Genomic DNA, 26551 nt, shown 5'->3' with positions numbered 1-26551 from the left:
GGTACTAAGAAATTATTGTTAATTTTCTTAGTATAATAATGGCATCATGGTTATGAAAGAAAATGTTCAAATTTTTCTGAGATACACACCATAGTATGTAAGGATAATATCTTAGACATAAGGCCTATGGTTTGCTTCAAAATACTCCAGCAGACACAGGAAACACAACAAAAGGAACAAAGGAAACAAGTGTGGTAAAACTTTAATAAATATTGAATCCAGATGATGGGTACATGTGCAGATTCATTATATGACTTTATTTTTATGAATGTTTAAACATTTTCATAATAAAAACAGGAAGAAAAGGCAACAGGATTAGATGATTTTATAGCTGAGTTCGAGCTAGACATTAAAGAATAAATATTTCTAATACTATTTAAATAGCTATGTCCTCAAAAAAAAAAAAGATGTAAACCCCCCAATTTATTTTATGAAGGTAGCATAACTTCTAAAACTCTTTTTGAAGTGCAAAATGCATGAAGAAAAGTTTACAGTAGTAAGTGTATAGCTGGAGGAAGTTTTGCGTCCTGGACACGCTTGAGCACACAGATAAAAAGTAGAACAGGCCCGGTGGTCTAGTGGTTAAGTTCCGCACACTCTTCTTTGGTGGCCCAGGTTCAGTTCCCAAGTGTGGATCTACACCACTATCTGTCAGTTGCCATGCTGTCGCGGTGGCTTACATACAAAAAAAGGAAGATTGGCAATAGATGTTAGCTCATGGTGAATCTTCCTCAGCAAAAAAAAAAAAAAAAAAAAAACCACAAAAACCCCACAAAATACAAGAATATTATAAGCACCCTAGAAACCTCCCTCATGCCAATTTCTAGTCTCTCCTGCTGAAGAAATCCACTATGCTGTAGCCAAAATCTGATTCAAAAAAATAGTGTAAAAAGTGGAAACTACAGAATAATTTGACTTATAATGAGGCAAATTTTCTAAATAAAATATTAAGAAATAGAATTCAGAAATATCTTTTAACATGTACACAATCATACACATATACTATTAATCATTTAATTGCTCACCATTATTTCTTGCATTCCCTCTGGGTTCTTGTTAAAGTGCTAGCAATTTTTCCAGTAAGGGATTGTGGGTAGTAAACAATTTTGGCTCTTATATGTTTTAAGATGTATTTGTTTTGTCCCAATTCTTTAAAGAGAGTTTGGCTGGTTAGAGAATTCCAGATGGACGGTTGTTTCCTGTCAGCATTTTGGGTATGTGACACCATCCCCTTCTGATGTTGTTAACGAACGTTCCACTGTTGACTTGTTATTTCTTTGCATGTCCTCTATCTTCTCTTCTTGTTTTCCCTTCTTGCTTAATGCTCTGCAGTTTTGCTACGGTGCTTCCAGGCATAATTTATTTCTATTTTGTTGCTAATCACTCAGTGGTATGTTTCAATTCAGGGTTTCATGTGTCTCTTCATTTTTGGAATTACTTTATTTCCAAACATCATCTCTTTTCCTTATTTTTTTCTGCAACTTCCATTGGCTATATTTCTGAACTTCTCACTCTACCCTCCATTACCCTTAACTTCTTTCATAATTTCTTCCTTTATCTTCCTGTGCTATTATCTGGAAGCTTCTCCCGCAGTACTGTCTTCCAAATGAATCCTCTTCAGATATATACCTCAGAATACTAGTAAGGTGATTTATTGAATATTATTATTGTTATTATTTTATTTTTGATGGCTAAATTTTCACTTCCAAGATTTTCAATTTGTTCTGTTCCACATCTTCCTGTTCTTAATTCATAGGTGCCACTTCCCTCCTCATGTCTTTGAGCAGGGAACATATTATTTTTAAGTTCTTGGATTGATCTCTACATCCTCAGATGTTAATTCTTCCATTAGTTGAACTTATCAACTATTTTTATGATAATGCACTTCTTCATGTGCTTACAATCTGTTTAAGAGCTATTCTTGCTGGGGAGTTCTCCTTCATGCGCGCCTTTCTTTTCCCATGATCCAGGTTTGCCTCCGTCTTGGTCCAGATGGGTTTCACCAGTCCAAACCACGTCTTATATTAGCAGATCAATTTGGATCCTTTGCTCCACATTAATGGTTTAATTTTGGACCTTACATGCATTTTGTAGAGATTCAGTTCTTGTATTCCATGGTGACTCTGCTTCTTTACTTTTCATGTATAAATGTAATGCTCTCAAAAGCAAAATTTACATCCAAGATATTTTAATAAACTTCCTATTCAATTTAAGAAGAAGGTAGATTTTTTTGGATAATCAACCTGAGGACAAATGACCAAAGACCTACGAACTAGAGGGGGGGAAATAACATCAGGCATCTGCCGGCTCTCCACAAACCTCTTCTCACTGTTGTATTTTATGTTTACAAATGAGTCGGAAGTAATGTGCTTCCACTTCACAATCCCCTTATAATATTTCCATTCCAGATCCTTCAGATCCATGAATTGTTTTTCTGAAAAGAAGCACATCGTGGTGTTATTTAACCTCCAGTTATTCAGAGATGCTTCATGGACAGAATAAACCTGATGAGCCTGTCTCCTTCTCCCTTCTGGTAGAAAGCTGTTTCTGAAGCTTTATAAACTAAAGGAGAACTATGGTGTTCCTCTCATCTAAAGCCCTTCTCCAAATAGGAAATTGGGTGGGTCTGGCTAACTGGGCTGGAGTGGACCCTGCAGAGCCACAGCAGGTGGAGAGAGTGACTCATTTGGTCCTTGGATACTAATAACGTGCAAGTGGAGAGAGACCCACTGAGCGCTGAGGTCAACAGGGAGAAGAAAAGGATCCTAATGAATGGTTAAAACAAGGAGGAAGACTGATCAGAAGTACATAGATTGTTAGTGTCTTTTCTTCCAAGATGCTGGTGTAAGCCCTGAGGCTAAAAGGGCAGTGGCTTAGCTAGAATTTAGCTGTTTTCCCTACTCTTTCAAGCCCTACCAGCTTAGATGGCCATTAGTAGTTGAAATCCCTTCAAGGAGCCAGTGAACCACAGAAAATCAAGCCAAGATATGCTGTGTATTTCCCTACTCAGCAGCCATTTCCTTTTCCCTTCCTTTTAATTCCATTCAGGGCTAAATAAATTGTAAACTTCAAAAAAAGAAAAGAAAAAGAGCAAGGCGTAAGGCAGGGACTTGAGTGTAAAACCAGAGGCCAAAGAGCCAAGAGGAATGAGAGGAGCGGAAGGAGAGCTGGCTGGAGCAAGCAGGCAGGCAGGCTGCCCTCTCTCTCGTGGGCGACTTCACCGTCCTCCCTGTGTGGTCGTATTTGAGCAGCACACCTATGGCCGGCCTACTGCCCCTGCGCCAGTCGGGCCTCCGCCCCTGGGAAGGGCCTGGGCTTTCCTGCGTCTGCCTGGCAGGAAGTCTTTATACATATTCTGTACTTGTGTAAAGTAGGAGGCTGGGACCTGGGAGCATTCCCTGAGTTCATATCTGGCCGTGTGTTCAACAGTCTGTTCCTATGGCCGTTGCCAAGTTTCAGGGGGTTTGACAAGATCTTGGCAGACCTGGCATAGCAAGAACTGGTGATAGAAAGAAGGAAAGGGATATTTGGCAAGAGAAGGCCATAGAGTTGATGATTGTGATCTGTGGTAGACACTATAGGTTACATACCCATTACAATCTTCTGCCCTCCCCTGCTGTAGAGGGTGGAAAGCTAAGATCTCCAGTCATCAGCCTTCCTTGCAGTAAGGGCTGGCTATTGGACACGACTTTGGGCAACGAGATGTATGGAAAAGTCACCGGAGGAGGTGTGTTCTGAGGAAGCTTTGTTTCCCTATCAAAGAGGACAGAAGTAGCCAACGTGGCCCCTTGTCCTGTCCCTCTCTTCCTGCCTGGAATGTGGCCAGAGCACCTGGAGATGAAGGAAACATCTTTTGGCCATGAAGACAAAAGCCACATACAAGAGATGGTAGAGCCTGGGACCTCGATGACATCAGAAAGCACTGCTCCTTGGGGCCGGCCCTGTGGCCGAGTGGTTAAGTTTGAGCGCTCCATTTTGGCGACCCAGAGTTTCCCTGGTTTATGGCATGCTCTGCTCGGCAGGCCACGCTGAGGTGGCTTCCCACATGCCACAACTAGAAGGACCCACAACTAAAATATACAACTATGTATTGGGGGCATTTGGGGAGAGAAAGCAGAAAAAAAAAAAAAAAGATTGGCAACCTTTGTTAGCTCAAGTGCCAATCTTTAAAAAAAAAGCACTGCCCCGGCCCTTGTTTGCTCACCTCCAGACTTCTCACTGAGAAAAATAACCCCCTTATTTGGTTTTTCTTGATTTTTGGTCAAACACATTCCTAACCGCATGGTCCTACCAGACTTAGCCTAAACAAGAGAAGCTCATACGACAGGAGAAGAACAAAATGGCAGCAGCCACTCCCTTTCCCTCCCGTAGTGCTTGGTGCTAGTAAGGATATGTTCTCTAATACTCCTTGGTATACATGCTAGGAGTCCTAAAGTTCCTCTGGACTGAGAATACTTTAAGGACTGGCTGTCATTACTATAAATGATAGTAATGCTGGACAACAGTGACAGTAACAGATGGATTGTTACAATACCAATTAAATCTAAGGACTTATGGATATTCCTCATACAGATGCCTACCCAGCTTCATGCGTATTCCTTGAATAGACAGGACACGTCCCAGAAATTCTACCTCCGGGATCTTAGGAAATGAAGTCATGGAGGCAGAGAAGAAACACAGAGTCTGGGAGGGCGCACGAGAGGGGCATGGTAGGTAGCAGTCCATGCATTAAGAGGAAAGGACAACTTGGCCCCTGTTGTTGGCAAAGCCATAAATGTTCAAGACCTATCAAACATCCAAAGATTTTAGCACTTCTTCAAAAGCCACATCAAAATTGACACACCACTGGCTTTTTGCCAGTTCTTTTTATTGATTCTCAACACTTTCCCTGCTTTTTCCTCTCTGGTCTCAGACTTTACCTGTGTACTTTTGTGGATTACCTAGGCCATTCCTACAAGTGCCCTAATTGCAACTTCTGCCTTGGCTCCAAAACACATCAAGTAGGAGACTATCAAAGAAAGCCGAAACCAGCACTGGCTTTGTCAAGACATCCATGTAGGGAGTTACAGCAAAGATTCTTCCAGCATCTTGGACCAAATATGATCAGAGTAATCAATCTATTCCTTTAAATTTATTCCTTCTGTCTCTCCTACTACTTCTAATACAAAAATGGTGGCGTCAAAATATTTGCTGTGCAAATAGTCTTGAGTCAAGAACCTACTCCAGAGGGACTCAATATTTTATACCATTGCTTTAATCTATTTTTTATAGCTACACAGAATGATAAAAATATTACTTCCTTCAAATTGCAAAAGGCAAATTGAGACCTTAAGGATAAGACACTCCCTCCTCATTAAAACTTACCATCATTTATATATTTTTAACTTACTCTGTATGGCCTTTGGCCTTTTATGTGTACCTCTCAATTAAAGAATCAGAAATGAAGGCAGTTTCCTTCTGTTGTTTGTAGAGAGGTAACAATGAGGAAAGGGGACAGGTCATGAAAAAATATCTGAAAAACCCTCAGTTGAAGTAAAGCCAAGATACTTAAGATTCAGTAAATACTTGACTAACTTCATGAAACGAGAAGCAAATGGTTATGAGAGTCCAGTTTAACCAGCTCATTTTATAAAGGTAAGTTTAAGTGTCATGTCTAAATAATGTCAGTTTTCAGGAGTGGATCTGTGATTTGACCCTGGACCGTTTGGTTCTCTGTTCTCTAGTTCTTGCGGCCACTGTAGGCCGCAAACCCCAGAACTGCAAGATTCCCCTCGGTCAATATTTGACTATTTCAGCTCTAGAAATCTAGGTAAATTGTGCAGTAAGATTTCCACTCATTTTCTCCCACATGGCCTCATCTGTTTACCTGAATTAGCAAATACGTATTTAGGAATGCTGTCTTCAAGGACAAGCTTTTCTGGCTTGATGTAGGAGATGCCCAGCCTGCACAGTATCCTGCTGCTCTGACTCTTCTTCTGTATGTTGACCAGTGATGCTTTGGAGTGATCCATGAGAATCTCATAAGGAAAAGTGTGCGCGGGAGGAGGGATGCCACACTGGGCGAGTCTCTGCTGGGACCTGGTGAGCCTCTCCATTGGGGAGAGCGAGCTGGTCAACAAGCTGCGGTGCAGGAGTTCAGTCATAGATTCTGGTTTCTCCTCTTCTTTTCTAACCACTTTGCACATGGAAACAGGTTGGGGGGCTTTTCCTCTCACATCGGTGCCACTGGTGAATGACATGGCATTCAGGTTTTGACTAAGTATTTTCTGTGCTTCCCTAGGTGAAATACTGTGAATTTTTAGGAGATTCGATTTCTTGCTCTCTCTATTAAAATCCTTTACCAATGCATACAATTCTGGCAGCTGTGGGAGAAAATGTGGGAAGTCATGAGATTGATGAAAATGTAATCGTCCAGCAGACCCACAAAACCTAGAACAAATAGGATAACAAATAACCATGAACACAGAAACATCTAATTTTGGAAGATATCTTTGCCTAACTAAACCAAGTCTATATTGGAAATGTGGAACAGAGACCAGAAGGTCAAATCTCAGATTCCTTCTCAAAAAGGTGCATCATTTAGACACATCACTTAAACCCTCCACGATAAAATGAGCCAGTTAGACTTGCTCAGAAGTCTTTAAGATCTTTCCAGCTGTAAAATTCTGTGAGTGACCATGGAGAGAGAGAGAGCTTTTGGGGGTGGCGACCTTTATTTTGAGTAAGGATACATTTATTTAAGGAAGAAAGGGAGCCAGATAATCCAGCTATCAAAGCTTCATCCAGGGTCCAAAGGATTCAGAATGTTCTGGAATGCAGTGCAAAGGAAGCTGCAATAACAGTCCTTATTCACTGGAATGTTTTACCAAAGCAAATAGTTACATTTGTAGAGTGTCTGGGAATAGTTGTTGGCAGAAAAGACAATAAGTATTTCCTCGGAGTGCCCTTCTCTATCTAAAGCCCTGTACTGAAGGAATAAAATTTGATTTTCTAGAGCATCCTGCCTACTGATCCCACCATTACTAAGAGGTTTCTTAGGCCATTAAATTGGATGGACAAAGGGACCAAAGTGAGAGCCCAGACTCGGGTCTCTTAGCCCAAGGCAGGCTCCTGTCATTCCTAGTTGGCTCTCCTGCAAAAGCAATGAACAATTGTGGGCTGCGGGTGGCGGGTGGCGAGCGGCTCTTTCCCGTGCAGAACCGTTATCGTGAAAACAGCTTAGCCTTCATGCTCGCCTGCCCACAGAGGAGCTGCATTTTGCTGTAACACAAAAGGTAAGTCACTGAAGCAAAATGTTTGTGTTCCCTATGGCCAGGTATGTCACCGGGTGTTCAATAGTTCAAATTTTTACAATTCTTGAATGTAAAGTTTCCTGTGTACACTATCACAGAATTCTAAATACGTACTGAACACGTGGGAGACTCTGCAGCCACATCGTCTTTCGTGGGATCAGTGTCTCCACTGAGGAACATCGTGCTGGGATTTTATTCTCTAATTCCTAAAAAAGCAACATAGGGGAGGAAGAAATGAAAGATCAAAAATCAGATAAAATACAAAGGGAGTAGTAACACTGTTTAAATCTTCAGAACTTTGTAAGTGGGACACTTTTCAACTTCGGTACCACTTTGAGTTTTCTTTTATTTTCTCCTTACTCTAGGTCTGCCAGATTAATCACATTTCAACCAAATATTTTCTCTGAAATACCTCAAATTTCTTACCCAGGAAAAGTAATTTTTATTCAGGAGAAAAGGGCTAATAATAGTAATAACAACAATTAACGTTTTGAAATAATTTGCTTTGGGGCAGATAGACTAGTAGGCATTTTACTGACAGAATTTTGTTTAATCCCCTTGTGAGAGATTAAAAATGGCCACAGAATTCTTATAGTTGGTCCCATCAATAAGTGGCAGTTAAGTCTGCTCCCACATTTGACTCTAGGTTGGCCTTATGCTTGGCTTTGACTGACAGCATGCTGTAAGGACATGTCAATGCCACAGCCTAGGCGTTAAGAAGCTTTGCAGCTTAACCTCACACTCTTGGAAGCTTGAGCCACCACGTAAAGAGGTCCAGCTACCCTTCTCGAGAGACCATGTGGAGATGAGAGCCAGCACCAACCACACGACACGTAATGAGGCCATCTTGGATCACCCAGCCCCATTCCATCCTCCAGATGACTAAAGCTGCATAAACAACTGCAGAGGATCCCAAACGGAGAAGAAGAGCCACCCAGATGAGCCAGCCAACTCCAAAATTATGGCAAATAATGAATTATAGTTGTTTCCAGACACTAGGTTTTGCATGGATTCTTATGCAGCAATAAATAACAGACAAACCCTGGAATATTTCACATTCTTGATTTAATTTATTCCAGTGAAACCTCCGTTGGTAGGTAGGGGAATTATGAGGGAAAACATCTTCCTGGGTACCTCTGTATCCTGATTGGGAGCTGCTGTAACTGGGATGAGTGTCAGACATGAATCAAAAATACTCATTTGGTTTTTGGGATGAAGCAAAAACAGGTTCTTTCTCCTTTCCAGCTGAAGTAGAAAAACCCAGAATGAATTACATATTTAAATATACATATATTTGAATATATAGTCATTCTGAGATATTTATCTTACTGCTTATTATTTGAAGATATATATCCAAATATATTGTTGTCACTACAGAGTCTACTATATCAATATATAGGACAAAAAAAGCAACAGAAGGCATCACAACCACCCCCTTTCCTACATTTGGGCAGTGGCTTCGCAGACATCCTCGACCAGTGAAAATAAGACTTGATAGTGTTTTCCTTCAATAATTCCTGCAAATGAAAATATTCCTCAACTGCTTCATCTAAAACCTCACTGTCTTCTGGTCACCATGACTGTGTCTTCCACTGGTGTCGTCCACCACCAGACGGCTGCCTTCTCCCACTACCAGGGGACAAAAAGTTTTTCTCCCCTCTCCTCCCCTTAGAGGAGGGCTAGATGTGACCTCCCACCACACCCACGCCACGTGCTGGACCTTAATCAGGGCGTCGACTCAGAGAAGTGATTCCCAACTTCAGCAGCCAATCTTGCAACTCTATATACATATATTCAAAGCAACATCTAAGAAATTTACTCATTTCCTTACAATGAGATTGACAACAGGGTGTGGGGTACCGGTGAGCACAGATTCTTGCTGATTCTCTTTGCTGAACTATTCTTGAGGACATCTCTCTCACTGAAGGGTTGGGATTCAGAATGCTGAGCAGGACATTAGCCAAAGATGCTTTGATCCACTTTAATGCTGACTTCACTAACATAGTTACTGCACGAAGGGTGTGATATACTCGCTGCGAGACAAAGCCCGTCGTCAAGAGGCAAGATGGTGGCAGAGAAAGGGCATTTATTACAGCTTGCTAGTGAGGGGGGTGATGGGTGACTAATGTTGGAAAGAACCATCTTAAGTGGGGCACAAAATCTTGAGGCAGTTATATAGGCTGGTGGGTTACAGGGGAGGGAGTTAGGAATGTTGACCCTCTGGTGTTACAGACTGGGGGTGGCCAGATAGACTCTCTGTCGGAGGGTTGTCACATTCCTAAGGAACTCAAAGAACAAAGTTATCGTCTTATTGCAGATGGGAGGTACCTGCACAAGCAGGGGTCACAAAATCTACACAGCAGGTGGGTCTCCTGGAGGGTAAGTGTCCAGCTGGGTTAGTGAGTCAGAGGTCATTCAAAGTTACGATATGGTCTCTTCTCTACAATATGACTTCCCTTATGTCAACCTTGGGTTGAGCTGGTATCAACATACTGTCACCCTGGCCCTTAAGTTGAGCCAAGCCAATTCCTAAACCTGAATTAGCCCTTAAACCAACCTCTCATGGAGAGTGTTCCTGGAGAAATCATGAAAATATAGCCAATGGGCCTGTTCCAGATTCATGCAACTTGAGGGAGCCCTTGCAGGGGCTTTTCAGCAAGTCCACTCATCTGTTATTCCTGGGAATTCCTGCAGTAAATTCTGATTTTAGGAAGAGCAAAGGCGTCTCACATGAACTCCCTTGGGTGTATCTTCTCCATTTGCATCCGCACACAACTGCTTGCTCTCTGCTCACCTGAGAGTAGCTCTCTCTCTCCGCCAGCCAGGGAGGCGCTATCTTTATAACGGCCACGTTAAAGTGTGGCTTCAACAGTATTTATCCTATTCACACAATTAAATCCGTTCTTTTTTGCCCAGGGAGCCTGACTGTCTGTTGTGCCACCAGGTGGCGCTCATCGGCAGTTTGCCTCTGCTATTTCCCACAACTTTTTCTCTAACCATGTGTTCTCTCTCTCTCTCCTTCCTTTCTTTCTTCTCTGAATTTTTGGCTGTACTTTATGGAAGGCAGCATTAATTCAGCAAATACTTACTGTTTTTGATGTGTCAGGTACTGGACTAGGCACCAAGGAATACAAAGACAAAGGAAGTGATTGCGTGTATAAACAAGGAACGATATCTAAAACATCTGAAACATTTATTAAACACCTGTTATGATCCAGGCACTGTTTAAGTCCTTGGAACGCACTGGCAAACAAAGCAAAGATTTCTGCTCTTGTGAAGTTTACATGCCAGCAAGGGGAGACATACAGAAAATCCTACATATAGTAAGTGAATTAATGTTTGAAAGTCATAAGTGCTATGAAGGAAGTAAAATATATTAGAGTCAAGGGGATTGGGAGTGCGGAGGGGCGTGTGTGTGGCTTTAAAGAGGGTGGTCAGGGTGACCTCAGTTGGAAGGGGCATTTGAGGAAAGACTTCTAGGAGGTGTGAGCCCTGAGGATGACTGGAGAGAGCCTACCAGGCAGAGGGACCAGCAGGGCAGAGGCCACATGCTTGGCTGGCTGGAGGAAGAGTGGGTTTCAAGAGAACGGAGGAAGTGAGGGGCCGAGGGCAGGGAGGAGGAGAGGAGGCCCTGTCTCCTTAGGGCCTTGTGGGCACACATAGGACCTTGGGAACTCGGGAGCCATGACAGGCTCTGTGACAGGTTCTGACTGACACTTTGAAAGGAGCGCTCTGGTGGCCATGTGGAGAAACACATTGTTAAAATATGTTCTCTATGTACTTATTCTTGGGGATTGTCCAACATGATCCCATACATATAAAAAATCAAGCCATATACGTAGTTTGTATAGGAGAGGAAACATATTTGTATATAAAGTGACTATATAGGGTTGTCAATTCATAGCAAATTGTCCGGAGGGACACGTAGCAAATTTAACAGAGGGCGTGCACAGGAAGGGGAGGAGGGGGAGCATTTCCTCCTTACTATCTATCCACGTTTTGCATTTTGTTTGGGTGATTTTTGCAGTAAGCTTGTCTTCCTTTTGTAATGTCAAACAACACCATTAGAGGCATAGCAGACTTCCTGTTTTGAGGAGAAAGTAGCCCGCACGGGAAGAAAGACAGCCCCACGTCTTCTCCAGCTGTAGCGTTAACTCTGCTCAGTCACGTGGTCGCCCTTTTGAGGATACTGAAGCAAGATCTGAAACAATTCCTACTCTCAACAATATACTTTGATAAAGAAAACAGGGCATAGGGAGTTTGCTCTCTCCCTCTTGAACCCAACATAATGACAGTAAAGGAATTAGTTAAGTGTATGCCTAATACTACAATAAAAGAACGAACACTCTCTAAGGCGGGCCAGGGAGAGGTCTCCAGAGAGGAGGTTTGCTGTTGCTCACACCAGCTCTCCAACACGTGTACGGCACGGGGGCGAATGTGCCGAGAGGAAACCAGGAGGCGGGAAGCAGCTGGCTGTTCTGAGTTCATTGAGAGTGGCCGTTCAGGGCTCCCAACCCTCATGGCCTGTGCTGTCCTGCGGTCTGTGTTCACCAGGCCCCTTGGACCCTTGACCACGCTCCCACAGGCCCTGGTAGCCTGACATGGTTATAAAAACGACCTTTAGCCAGGCACATTCCTGAATCCAACACCCATGTTCCAGGTTCACAGAGAAGCATGCGCCCAGCAGCATTGCCCCACATCATCCTCAGATTTTGTGATCATAACTTGTCCTCACACCACATTACAACTACTGTATCATCTCAACTTCACATCTTAACATCTCTGAAAAGCAGGATGTGTTTTACAGTCAATGGGGCTCTCACAGTTGATGTCGACCCAGTGGCTGTCAAGACTATTCTCAGGGACTGTGTTTGTGTGAAAGCGGACAGTCGATACCGCATCCATTCGCCATGGATGCATGCATCATGGGGGCACAGGGTGAGTTTAACTGCTGATTGGAGTGTTTCTAAGTGTGTGCCATCCAAGACAGTAGCTGCCAGCTGTGTGTGGCTATTGAGCACTTGAAATGTGACTCGTCAGAACTGAGATGTGCTCTAGCATGAAAAAAGAACCAAAATATTACATTAAGCTTTTGTATATTGATTACATGCTGACAGTATACTATTTTAGATATATTGGGTTGAATAAAATATGTTAAAATTAATTTTGCCTGTTTCTTTAACTTTTTATAATGTGGCTACTAGAAAACTTAAAATCACATAAATGACTTGCATTCTATTCTGTTGGACAAGGCTGATCTAAAAGATGGCACCAATTTAGCAATGATCACAGGCAGGCGCTGAACAGAGCAGTAGATAAAAAATAAAAGTCAATGTCTAAATAGCACAAAAGAGCTCTTCTTCTCTAAAAGAAAGTAGGTATAAAATAAAAACTATACATGATAACAAAGCATGTCAGAGTTTAAATGGGAGTGAATAATTGTGAAATTCCATGTGCCCCAAACCCAGCCTAAGGAAAGAATGTCGGGAACTGAAGCCCTTGGAACACCCTCCACTCCCTCTCTCTCCCTTCCCCTCCCAGAGAAAGTCGCCCTCCTGAATTCTGTGTGCAGCATTCTCTCTCTTTTTTTTCCAGCTTTCTTACATGTGTATGTATCCCCAAATGACATATTGTCTTTTTAGCATGCCTTTGAACTTTATGTAAAGCATCCTATAGATTTCTCTTTCAATTTACTTCTCTCTTTTAAAAATGTTATTTGTGGTGAAATACACATAACGTAAAATTTACCATCACAACCATTTCTAAGTGTACACTTCAGTGGTGTTAAGCAAATTCACACTGTTGTGCAACCCTTCTCCAGAAATTTTTCGTCTTGCGAAACTGAAACTCTGTACTCATTGAACAACTACTTCCCATTTCCCCCTCCCCGTAACCCTGGCAACGACCACTCTACTTCCTGTCTCTATGAGTTTATCTACTCTAGGTAGCTCATATAATTGGAATCATATGATATTTGTCCTTTTGTGACTGGCTTATTTCACTTAGTGCAGTGTCCTCAAGGTTAATCCCTGTTGTAGCATGTGTCAGCATTGCCATCCTTTTTGAAGGCTGAATAATATTCCATCACACGCATATACCACGTTGTGTTTATCCCGTCATCTGCTGATGACGTAGGGTGGCTTCCGCCTCTTGGCTATTGCGACTAGTGCTGCTATGGACCTGGGTGTACACTTCCTCTTCTTAGTTCAGTTGGAATTGGGTTTTCTTTTACTCACCTCCAAATCATTCTTATTGATCTATTCAGGGGATCATCACACACCTCTAGGGAAAAGAGAATACTTACAACAAATCTTAAAGCAAACATATGACCTAAAAATGATTCTTTCCTATGAGCAAGAGGAGATGCTCTTATTCTTATCTTTCCCCCAGGAATTTTGATGATACTTGGGTTCTAGGTCTGTTTCCACATGCAACAGGTTTCTTTTGACCATATTTCTATTAAATTAGAAAACCTCAGCTCCCAGGTATAGGTCTCCTGAAATGACAGCTAGTGTTTGGTGGCGCTGTCAGGCAGTTTACGACCTTAGAGCAAACAAGGGGTGATTTCCCTCTGCAGGTCCCTCCCGCCACCATGTCACATTCAGGAGCTGGACAGCTGACCGCCCAGTGGAGGAGAGCACAACAAACAGTGAGTGAATCTGCGCTCCAGCTGCACGGGACTCTGGGAAGTATGTCTTCAGGGTCTCTTGCAGCATTTGGACAAAATTTTAAAGGACACTAAATTACACCCACTGATTTCTTTCACTGAGGGGTGAGAGAACACATCAAAGCTTGGGAAAAAGTAAAATACTCAGCAATTCAGTCAATTATTCTGTAACTGGGGCTGCGTGCTTCACATGAAAAGTCTGGATTTTTCAGGCAGGATGTGCAGGTTTAGGCTACGCACAGTACTCATTTCTTTTTGGCAAAGACACACCTCATATTGGCATTATTAACACATAGAAGACTTTAAAAAAAATTTCTTTCCCATTTCAAAACTTTTCTTTCAACATCTAGTATTTTTGAATGTGAAAACAGGGTATAAAATGTATATGTATCATTTAAGGAGTAAAAATAAAAGGAAGCAGCATGTACTTACCACCAGGTTAAAAACAGAACATTTCCAGCCCCTTGGAACCCACGGATGGCCCGCTCCAAATGAACCCTCTCCCTCCGACCATCAGCCTCACTTTTGTGGACATGATTCTCCTGTTTTTCTCTGTGGTTTTACCATAAACTTGTGCCTCTCTGACACAATAGTATTTCCTTTTGGAAACGGAATGGTAAGCCACCTGTGAAAGGAAAGAACAGTGTGGTCCAGTTGGATGCCGCTCCAGTGGGAGGCGACCTGTGCAGGTCCCTGTCTTCCCTGCGAGTTTCAAGGGTCTCTGTAGGGAAGTCAAAGGTAACGTGGGGACCGAGTCCTGGGTAACGAAGAGATGCTCCAGTGGAGGCATCCGGTGGGACCATGAGGTGGGCCAGCAGAGGCAATCCAGCAAAAATACGGGCAGGGCAGGGTGCTGCTCAATAATTTTTGTATTTTCTGCAATTTTCACTCACAATGGCTGACTTTCGGATCTCAGGAGAGGGTGAAACAGAACTTCTGTTTGGGGTGCAGTAAATACCTCTGTATGTCTTTTCTCTCTTGTTTTTTTTTTTTTTTATTAAGGTTATAAAAGTTAACATCCTTGTGAAATTACAGTTGTACATTATTATTAGTCATGTTGTAGGTACACCACTTGACCCCTAGTGCCCTCCCCCCACCCCTCTTTCCCCTGGTAACCACCGATCAGTTCTCTTTGTCCATATGTTAACTACCACCTATGAGTGGAGTCATACAGAGTTCGTCTTTCTCTGTCTGGCTTATTTCACTCAACATAATACTCTCAAGGTCTATCCATGTTGTGAATGGGACAACTTTGTCCTTTTTTATGGCTGTCTCTCTTGTTTTTTATTGGTTGTCTTTCCCATCTACTTTTTTGAGCATTTTCTTCTCCCTTATCTCCTAACTCTTCTATATTTTTGTGGCTATGCATTTAGTTTGTGAGAGCTGTTCTTATTCTGAGCGTTCCTTTCCATGTCATTGTTTCCTGTTTCATGATGCAATAGCTTCTCGTTTCCCTCTGAAGATGCTATGGCTGTTCTTCTTTTTTCTCCAGTTGAGTTCATAATAGTTTACATCATTGTGAAATTTCAGTTGTACATTATTTCTTGTCTGTCACCACACAAGTGCTCCCCTTCACCCTCTGTGCCCACCCCCCACCCCCTTCCCCTGGTAACTACTGAACTGTTTTCTTTGCCCATGTGTTTGTTTATATTCCACATATGTGTGAAATCATATGGTGTTTGTCTTTCTCAGTCTGGCTTATTTTGCTTAGCATAATTCCCCCCAGGTCCATCCATGTTGTTGCAAATGGGATGATTTTATTTTTTCTGTGGCTGAGTCGTATTCCACTGTATGTATATACATATCACATCTTTATCCAATCATCGGTCGATGGGCACTTGGATTGTTTCCATGTCTTGGCTATTGTGAATAGTGCTGCAATGAACATAGGGGTACATGTGTTACTTTGGATTGTTGATTTCAAGTTGTTTGGGTAGATACCCAGTAGTGGGAGAGCTGGGTCATATGGTATTTCTATTTTTACTTTTTAGGACTCTCCATACTGTTTTCCATAGTGGCTGCACCAGTTTGCATTCCCACCAGCAGTGTATGAGGGTTCCCTTCTCTCCACACCCTCTCCAACATTTGTTATTTTTAGTCTTAGTGATTATAGACATTGTAACAGGCATAAGGTCATATCTAAGTATAGTTTTGATTTGTATTTCTCTGATGACTAGTGATGTTGAACATCTTTTCATGTGTTTATTGGCCATTTGTATATCTTCTTTGGAAAAATGTCTGTTCATATCCTCTGCCCATTTTTCGATGGGGCTGTTTCTTTTTTCGTTGTTCAGTTGCCCTTATATAATATGGAGATTAACCCCTTGTCAGAGATATGATTTGCAAATATTTTCTCCCTATTAGTGGATTGTATTTTTGTCTTGATCCTAGTTTCTTTTGCCTTGCAGAAGCTCTTTAGTCTGATGAAGTCCTACTTGTTTATTTTTTCTTTTGTTTCCCTTGTCTGAGAAGACATGGTATTCGAAAGTTTTATGTTTTAAGTTTTATGTCAAAGAATGTGCTACCTATATTATCCTCCAGGAGTCTTATGGTTTCAGGACTTGTCTTCAAGTCTTTGATCCATTTTGAGTTTATTTTTGTGTATGGTGTGAGATAATGGTCTACTTTCATTCTTTCGTGTGTAGCTGTCCAGCTTTCCCAACATCATTTATTGAAAAGACTATCTTTTCTACACTGTATGTTCTTGGCACCATTGTTGAAGATTAGGGTTCTGTAGATGTGCAGTTTTATTTCTGGGCTTTCAGTTCTGTTCCATTGATCTGTGTTCCTGTTTTTGTACCAGTACCATTCTGTTTTGATTACTATAGCTTTGTAGTACATTTTGAAGTCAGGGATTGTGATGCTTCCAGCTTTCTTCTTTTTTCTCAGGATTGCTTTAGCTATTTGGGGTCTTTGGTTGCCCCATATGAATTTTAGGATCCTTGGTTCCATTTCCCTTAAGAATGTCATTGGGATTCTGATTGGGATTGCATTGAATTTATAGATTGGGTAGTATGGACATTTTAACTATGTTTATTCTTCCAATGCATGTGCATGGAATCTCTTTCCATCTCTTTATGTCATTATCTATTTCTTTCAATAATGTCTTATAGTTTTCATTGTACAAGTCCTTCACCTTCTGGGTTAAATTTATTCCTAGACACTTTATTCTTTTTGTTGCAATTGTAAATGGAATTGTAGTCTTGAGTTCTCTTTCTATAAGTTCGTTATTAGAGTATAGAAATGCAACTGATTTTTCTAAGTTGATTTTGTACCCTGCAACTTTACCGTAGTTGTTAATTATTTCTAACAGTTTTCCAATGGATTCTTTAGGGTTTTCCATATATAAGATCATGTCATCTGCAAACAGCAAGAGTTTCACTTCTTCACTCCCTGTCTGGATTCCTTTTATTCCTTTCTCTTGCCTAATTGCTCTGGCCAAATCCTCCAGTACTGTGTTGAATAAGAGTGGTGATAGTGGGTATCCTTGTCTTGTGCCTGTTCTCAGAGGGATGGCATTCAGTTTTTGCCCATTGAGTATGATGTTGGCTGTGGGTTTGTCATATATGGCCTTTATTTTGTTGAGGTAATTTCCTTCTATCCCCATTTTGTTAAGAGTTTTCATCATGAATGGCTGTTGGATCTTGTTAAATGTTTTCTCTGCATCTATTGAGATGATTATGTAGTTTTTGTTCCTCATTTTGTTAATGTGGTGTATCACATAGATTGATTTGCAGATGTTGAACCATCCCTGTGTCCCTGGAATAAATCCCACTTGATCATGATGTGTGATCTTTTTGATGTATTGTTGTATTCCGGTTGCCAATATTTTGTTGAGGATTTTTGCATCTATGTTCATCAGTGATATTGGCCTGTAGTTTTCCTTTTTGTGTTGTCCTTGTCAGGCTTTGGTATCAGACTGATGTTGGCCTCATAGAATGTGTTAGGAAGCGTTTCATCTTTCCTAATTTTTTGGAATAGCTTGAGATGGATAGGTATTAAACCCTCTCTGAAAGTTTGGTAGAATTCTCCAGAGAAGCCATCTGGTCCTGGGCTTTTATTTTTGGGGATGCTTTTGATTACTGTTTCAATTGCTTTCCTTGTGATTGGTCTATTCAGATTATCTATTTCTTGATTCAGCTTTGGGAGGTTGTAAGAGTCTAAGAATTTATCCATTTCCTCTAGATTTCCTAGAGATGCCATTTTGTTGGCATATAGCTTTTCATAGTATTCTCTTATAATCCTTTGTATTTCTGTGGTATCCATTGTCATTTCTCTCATTTCTAATTTTATTTATCTGAGCTTTCTCTCTTTTTTTCTTTGTAAGTCTGGCTAGGGATTTGTCAATTTGTTTATCTTCTCAAAGAACCAGCTCTGTGTTTCATTGATCCTTTCTACTGCCTTTTTTGTTTCAATTGAATTTATTTCTGCTCTGATTTTTATTTCTCTCCTTCTGCTGACTTTGGGCTTCGTTTGTTCTTCTTTTTCTAATTCAGTTAGGTGTAGTTTGAGATTGCTTGTTTGGGATTTTTCTTGTTTGTTAAGGTGAGCCTGTATCGCGATGAATTTCCCTCTTAGGACCACTTTTGCTGCATCCTGTATGAGTTGGTATGGTATGTTTTCATTTTCATTTGTCTCCAGATATTTTTTGATTTCTCCTTTAATTTCTTCAATGACCCATTGGTTGTTCAATAGCATGTTGTTTAGTCTCCACATCTTTGTCCCTTTCTCAGCTTTTTTCTTGTAATTAATTTCTAGCTTCATAGCATTGTGATTGGAAAAGATGCTTGTTATTATTTCAATCTTCTTAAATTTATGGAGGCTTGCCTTGTTTCCCAACATATGGTCTATCCTTGAGAATGTTCTGTGTGCACTTGAGAAGAATGTGTATTCTGCTGTTTTTGGATGGAGTGTTCTGTATACATCTATTGAGTCCAACTGTTCTAGCTTTTCATTTAATTCCACTGTTTCCTTGCTGATTTTCTGTCTGGATGATCTATCCATTGATGTGAGTGGAATGTTGAGGTCCCCTGCTATTACTGTGTTATTATTAATGTCTTCTTTTAGGTTTGTTAATAGTTGCTTCATGTACTTTGGTGCTCCTGTGTTGGGTGCACAGATATTTACAAGTGTTATGTCTTCTTGGTGGAGAATATCTTGGATCATTATATATTGCCCCTCTTTGTGTCTCTTTACCTCTCTTATCTTGAAGTCCACTTTGTCTAAGTATTGAAATACCTGCTTTCTTTTGTTTGCCATTAGCTTGAAGCGTTGTCTTCCATCCCTTCACTCTGAGCCTGTGTTTGTCATTGGAGCTGAGATGTGTTTCCTGGAGACGGCATATTGTTGGGTCTTGTTCTTTAATCGTTCTCACCACCTTGTGTCTTTACATTGGAGAATTCAGTCCATTTATGTTTAGGGTGATTATCGATATATGAGGGCTTAATGCTGCCATTTTATCACTCGTTTTCTGGTTCTCCTGCATTTCCTTTGTTTGTCATCCCATGTGTTTTGGTCTACCAGTTGACTTATGTCGTTTTTTATGTTGTGTTTCTTTGTTTTCTCCTTATTTATTATTTGTGTCTCTGTTCTGCTTTTTTGTTTGGTGGTTACCACAAGGTTTCTTTCAAAATCTCGTAGATAAGATAGCCCATTTTCTGATGGCCCCTTATTTCCTTAGACTAAACCGATTCAGTCCCTTCCTCTTCCCCTCCTAAGTTTTCTCACATCTTATTCCATTTTGTGTTGTGAGTTTGTGATTAAAATGACAAGATTATCTTTGTTTTTGGTGTTTTCCTTCCTTTTATCTTTAATGCTATTCTTGAGTATTTGCTAACCTGTTCTGATGTATAGCTACAATTTTCTGATTTTGTCTACCTATTTAGCTCATTACTCCATGCATTTTAACCCCTTTCTCCCTTTTTTTTTAGGTATGAGGGCCTTCTTGAGGATTTCTTGTAAGGGGCTCTCATGGCTAGGAACTCTCTTAGCTTCTGTTTATCTGAGAAAGTTTTTATTTCTCCATCAGATCTGAAGGATATTTTTGCTGGATAGAGTATTCTTGGCTGAAAGTTTTTGTCCTTCAAAGAGTTGCATATGTCATTCCAGTTACTCCTAGCCTGTAAGGTATATGAAGAGAAATCCACTGAAAACCTGATAGGGGTTCCTTTGTAGGTTATTTTCTTCTGCCTTGCTGCCCTTAGTATTTTTGCTTTTTCATTCACTTTTGCCAGTTTCACTACTAAATGCCGTGTAGTACGTCTTTTCACACTGACATATTTAGGATATCCGACAGTCTCTTCCACATGGGTTTCCATCTCCTTCCCTAGGTTTAGGAAGTTCTCTGCTATTATTTCTTTGAACAAGCTGTGTGCTCTGTTCTCCGACTCTTCTCCCTCTGGAATACCTAAAATTCTTATGTTGCATTTCCTAATTCAGTCAGATAATTCTTGGAGACTTTCTTCATTTCTTTTTAGCCTTAGTTCTCTCTTCTCCTCTATCTGGAGCATTTCAACATGTCTATCCTTGATTATGCCGATTCGCTCCTCTATGATGCCCACTCAAGCATTCAGCAAATCCATATTTTGTTTTATCTCTTTCCTCTCCAATATTTCTGATTTATTCTTCTTTATAGTTTCAATTTCTTTTGTGAAGTAGCTCCTGAACTTGTTGAATTATTTCTCCACATTCTCTTTTAACTCGTTGAGTTTTTTGATGATAGCTATTTTGAATTCTCTGTCATTTAGATTACATGTTTCTGTGTCCTCAGGACTGATTTCTGGGTACTTGTCGTTTTCTCTCTGGTATGGAGATTTAATATAATTTTTGATACTGCTAGAGGGTATGGCTATATTTTTGCACATACTGGTATTATTTGGTCACAGTTGCCACCTATTGCCACTGGGTGGGGGTCAAGAGCTGCATATTCCGAGCCCTCTGCCTTTCACTGAGGTCCCAGGCCATGGACCCAGTGCTGGGCGGTTGGAGGGAGGGGCACTTTCTTCTGTGTGCTCTCAGGGTTTTCTTGCTCTGCCCTGGCTATCTGCTTTCCTGGGGTGTTGGCTTGATGAGGTCACCCCTGCAATACTTTCACCCCAGTAGAGGGCTTCCCCCTGGGCTGGGAGGCCCCTCAGGGATCTTTGATGTTCTGTGAATGAACGCCCCCTCTCTTGTTCCTTCTCTCTTGGAGGCTGCCTGTGCTCCAGATTGCAGTCTTTTGGGGAGGGAGTGAAGTTTTCTCTTACCCTTTTCCACCTCCTCCAAGGGGGGCTCCAGTCTCTCTACCCTCCATTGTCTGGCTGCATGGGTCTCTCTGTCGTCTTTTGTGTTGTGATTGGATGTCCTCTATTGGAGTATGAATGTTCTTTTCATTGTATGGTGGAGGGAGAGATCACCGGGAGAGGTCATTCTGCTGTGATGCTGATGTCATTCCGCTATGGTTGTTCTTTTCAAGTTTTCTTCTCCCAATATAGTCTCTCTCCCTTTTTTGTTAGTTTTGGCCCCTAACTTCCAGATAGAGGCCATCCTCTCATGTCTGGTGAGCTTTGCTTGTCTGCTCACAAATGAGAATGGGATGGTAAAAAGCTGGCAGGAAGCCCTATACACATTAATGGGGCTCATAGACTTTGGATGGACAATTTGGGGGAGAGTCCCTTGATTTGAATATTGTTAGGTCTTTCCTGGGCTGGTAAGATTCCCCAGGGGAGATTCCCATTCTCCAGCCTGCAGGTGAGTGCCTCACTGCTAGGGAAACGTGGGTGCAGAGTGGGGGAAGCAGCTGGCAGTGCTTATATCCAGTACTTATTGTACATCTATTCACATGATCCCTTGTTTTGTTTTTGTGTCTGCTTGTTGTTTTTTAGTGTGATACTTACACCTCTGCTGAGCCTGGCCTGCCCTGTCCATAGAGAAAATTGTGGCTTTCAGTCAGAGGCAGGAAGCAGGGGAGAGCATGTAGGAGTCATCCTTCTCATTCAGTGCTCACTCAGTCATCCTCTTAGCCCACTTTCCCCTTCATCCTTGTTCCAGGAATACCTGCTGTCATCTGCGGTGGACACTTCTGAGAGTTCTGAGGCATAGTAACGTCATCTGGTTCTCAGTTTTCTCAAGGCCACCAAGCCAGTAACTCCTCATTCATCTGCCTTCAAGCTTCCAAATGTTACTTCTGTTAGCATCTCCCTAGATCTTATCTTTGTGTTATCCCTTTAAAAAAACAAATCCGGGCCAGCCCTGTGGCTGAGTGGTTAAGTTAGCGCACTCTGCTCTGGTTCGGATCCTGGGCGTGGACATGGCACCACTCATCAGGCCACGTTGAGGTGGTGTCCCACGTACTACAACTAGAAGGACCCATAACTAAAATATACAACTATATACTTGGGGGATTTGGGGAGAAAAAGCAGAAAGAAAAAAAAAGAAGATTAGCAACAGTTGTTAGCTCAGGTGCCAATCTTTAAAAAAAAAGAAAGCTAAAAAAAATAAATCCTTGGATTGCAGTTTCATTCAGGTGTCAAGAGTCATGAAATTACTCATAGGTTTCAATCCATCATCTTAACTTACATTCAGGAGTCTCACTCTTTCCCCACTTCTTTACGTGGCAGGATGAAAGCGTAGAGGCCATAACTTGATTGTGTGTGCATTTTCACAGTATCTTCAGAAACGAAATCAAAACCACCCACACACATGAGATTGTGTGTGGACAGACAGTGGAGACAGTTCCTTTCTTTATGGAGCAAGAGCCTTTGTCACTGCTCCCCTCCAGGGGTCCCCTTCCTTCACTGCGGACGCCTGGGCATCCATCGCAGTCCACAGCCCACCCCTGCCATGGCTTTTCACTGGGGTCTCAGCGACACAGAGAACGAAGCATCACTGTGGCTTTCTCCTTCACTTCAATATACAACATATATATCAGCAGTTGTAAACTAGCTCACAATTGCAGTTGCAAATGCTTTGCCACGTTTTATATTGTTAATATTTGTATGGGATCTTTGATTAAACTGTTTTGCCAATAGCTCATTTTGTTTCTCTCTGAGCAAAATCTATGTGATTAACTCCGCAGCCAGGTTTACAAGATTCTTAACAATGTAACATGTACCTATTTTTGCTTCAATGAGTAAAAATTTTGTGCAAAGGGTTGGGCATTTTTGTCTTCGCTCTGTGTTTAGCAATGAAATTAATCAATTTTGTCCTAGAAAGCAATTTGCTTGTTCTGGAAAAACTCCATTGGTTGATCAGAATGTCCCTGCTTTTGCTTGTTGAATGACTCCAAACCTCTGACCAGGTTTTAACTTTGCTGGGGGAACTCGGGCAAGGGCAGCTTTGATCTAATCGAATTCGTTTTTCAGATGTTCAACGTGACGCCTCCTATTCAGTTTCAGCTTTCACCTGCTTCCTGTAAAATCATCACATCTGCAGATTTGCTGGACCCAGTAAGCCCTGCCCGACATTCTGCATCATTCTGGAATCAGAGTGACCTTGTGTGTTCACAAGATTATTCTGATCTGTAGGACATACATTGCTATTTCCATCCCTCTTTTATGCTTCAGTGAACACTTCTGAGCCACTGATTCCTTTTTCAGAAATGAAATTGAATCAAATATAACCTAATAGCAGTAATAAAGATTGCAAGCTTGATAAACATAAACAAGATAACGGTGTGAAAAATACATGAACCAGGATGACCCCTGTTAACTGACGGTTAAGACAATCTGATTAATGGAGTCCTTGTGAAAAATGCTCGACAATTAAATATGCAATGGTTACTCAGAACAAAGGGGATTTCTGTGAAATCATTAGACTCTTACGTTTCTAATTCATGAGGTGTGACTGCAACAGTTTTGTTGCTTTTTCTTCTGAAACTCCCAAGTGCCTGTGGCCCACTGGAGAGATTACTGGGTCCACGCTTTGGGAGTGCGGGTCTGAGCGAGAGGAGGGCTCCTCGGGAAGCAGGTGAGAACCAGCAGGGACTTGAGGATTGATCTGGACTCATTAGTTCTTGCCCAATCTCTCACCAAAATGCCTCGAGGGCTGTCCTGACTGATTCCACCGGATCCTGAGCCTTGGCGTCTGTTTCTTCCCATAGGATCCACTTGCCTAGAGTAGCAGCTGGCACAGAGTAGGTGCTCAACCATTAGAGGCCTTCTCTTGGGGTGTCAGAGATGAAGTGACGACAGCACAATTGATTAGGGGATAGAATTTGCTACTGTTGACCATAACACAATCAGAACTGGAAACATGGAGCAATCAGATTCGGCACTTCAAAAAGAGAGAAGTCTGTGGCACCGGCCCAGAGCAGGTCTGTGGAGTGGCTTTGTTTACCAACACCACGTGAGAACGCTGCCTCGGAGAGCGGCTGTGACAGGCAGCTCACACCTCCCTGCTGGGCTGATGGGCAGGAAAGCTGTCAGTCTCCAGCAGAGGGGTACTGAGGCAAAGGCTAGTGGCTTTCTGACATGTGATTTGATAGCTGTACACACCCAACTATTCAAAAATGATCCTTATTATTCAAATTTTTGTAGAAAAAATGAATTTTATGTTAGAGTATGAAACTCTCAATCCTTTCTTTGAAACAATAGCTTTTAAAATACAATTTTTGCAAACCTGAGTTTTCTTAGGAATGCAACTGTCTTTGCTAATTTAATAAAAGACTTCTTTTTTAAATATAATTATAGGCTTTTTTGAGCAGTTTTAGGTTTACAGAAGAATTGTTGGAAAGCACAGTGTTCACACATGCCCCTCCCACCATCAAACTCACAGTTTCCCCTGTTATTAACATCTTGTCTTAGTGTGGTACACTTGTCACAACTGATGAACCAATATTGACTAAAGTCCGTAGTTACACTAGCGTTCACTCTGTGTGGTACATTCTAGGGGTGACAAATGTATAATGGCGTGTATCCACCATTATGTATCATACAGAACAGTTTCAGTGCCCTAAAGTGTCTGTGCTCCAGCTTCTCCCTCGCTTTCTACAAGCCACACTGGGTGACACTTCCTGAAAGAGAATTCTGTTCAAGATTTGCTCTTGCTTAAAACGTGCAGTGGCTTCCCCTGGCCCACAAAGTACAGGCTCATTAGCCTAGTGCTCTGGGCTTCTCACAAGCTGTAACTCCACCTGCACCCCCACAACCTCCCTTTCAGGTGGCTCTGCTCCTGCCAGTGTGTTTTTGGCACACCCCACACACGCCCCACTTTCCCACTCCCCTGCCTGTTCGTGTGGTTCTGTCCACACGAGGCCCCAGTGCCTTCTCTGCAGAGCTCCGCTCATGCCAAAGCCCACGTCAGGAGCTGCTCCTCAGACAGTCTCTGTGGCCTCCCGGGAGTCACCTCCCACTCCTCCGAGCCTCCCTGACCGTGTCCCTGTGTTTTCTCGATGGCATTCATAATTTTCCACCTTGCCTAGTTGTATGTGTCTTGTGTTCCCCAGTTGAGCAAAATGGGTAAGAGAACACGCTCTGGAATCAAAGCCTTCCATGCTGGCCCTTGACCTCAGTATTCAGGAAACACATGTGTAACACGGGGCTAAGTACAGCCTCTACTACCTAGAGTTGTGCGAGGATTAAATGAGCTAATTCACGAAGAGTGTTTACAAGATGGCCTGGTCCCTGGGAAGCACACTCACAAGTGTTAGCTGTTTCATTACCGCCACCACTGCCAACTGCTACTATGATGCTCCTCCTTCCACCACCCCTCCTCCCAGAGGGGAAGCCTGGGGGGACAGGGTGGGCAGCAGCAGGGGTAGGACTGGGTGGCCAGATTAGAAACAGCACGATTCCATCCAATAGAACCGCCATAGGAAGCCACCTGGGCTGACTGTCCCCAGCTCTGTGCACTGTCCCCAGAGAACTCTCCCTGCTCAGGGCCTCCAGTGGTTGCATGGATGGCGTTGTCAGTGGCGGCCCTGAGGACTGATGGCCTGCTGGGGCCGGGGGAGGAGGGAAAACCTGGCAGCTTTGGGTGGAAGCCAGTGTGACTGGTTCAGTTTTTCCACCATTCAGTTTTGGCTTGTCCCTGTGCACTGGCTTTGGAAAAAGGGGGAGGAAGCTCTCTACCTTTCTTTGACCTCTTCCTCGTTCAGATTCTCCTCTCCACTGAGGCTTTACACTCTCCAGGTGGGAGGTAGGGAGAGGGAGGAGAAGGGATGCCTGGCGTCGTGAGAGCAGGGCAAAGCCAAGGCCAAGCACGGGTGGGAACATGGTGGGGAAGGCAGAGGCACGGACATCTAGGGAGAGGGCAGGGCTGTTGGTGGAGAAGGCCCCAAGGAAGAGGGAGATTGCGCGGGCTTAGTCCCCCGCTCCAGGAAGGAGACAAAAGTCTCCCAACCCTGATTTGTCAAAATGAACCCAGCCACGATCTCATCTCTCAGCTCCCGCCTATCCTGTCCGTCTCCACCACCACTTCTCTCCGCCTCCCCTTGCCAAGCCCAGACTGGCTTAATTTTCACTTTTCTGTTCTCTCATTATGCCCCATGAGTATATCAGTCGCTGCACTTACCACTTGCTTTACAGTTACCTGTTTAGGTGGCCTTCTCTTGTGTGAATTTGTGCACCTGGGGGCAGGGGCTGGCTCTCATTCGTTCGGTAGCCCAGTGGCCTCG

The 26551-nt window shown here is 42.4% G+C and overlaps 1 protein-coding gene across 1 annotated transcript; it reads right to left on the bottom strand.

The window, feature by feature from the left end:
• Window positions 1-759: 759 nt before the first annotated feature.
• C6H9orf153 (chromosome 6 C9orf153 homolog) lies at window positions 760-26551 on the bottom strand. Its single transcript, XM_046664779.1, has 5 exons — window positions 26467-26551; window positions 14392-14584; window positions 7407-7498; window positions 5867-6362; window positions 760-2434 (listed from the first exon to the last, which is right to left on the bottom strand). Exons 3-5 carry the CDS (start codon window positions 7470-7472, stop codon window positions 2205-2207), a joined length of 792 nt encoding a protein of 263 aa, XP_046520735.1. The 5' UTR covers window positions 7473-7498; window positions 14392-14584; window positions 26467-26551; the 3' UTR covers window positions 760-2204.

This window comes from Equus quagga, chromosome 6 (assembly GCF_021613505.1).
Source record: "Equus quagga isolate Etosha38 chromosome 6, UCLA_HA_Equagga_1.0, whole genome shotgun sequence".
NCBI classification, from domain to species: Eukaryota; Metazoa; Chordata; class Mammalia; order Perissodactyla; family Equidae; genus Equus; species Equus quagga.
This window is presented reverse-complemented; position numbering and strand designations above follow the sequence as displayed.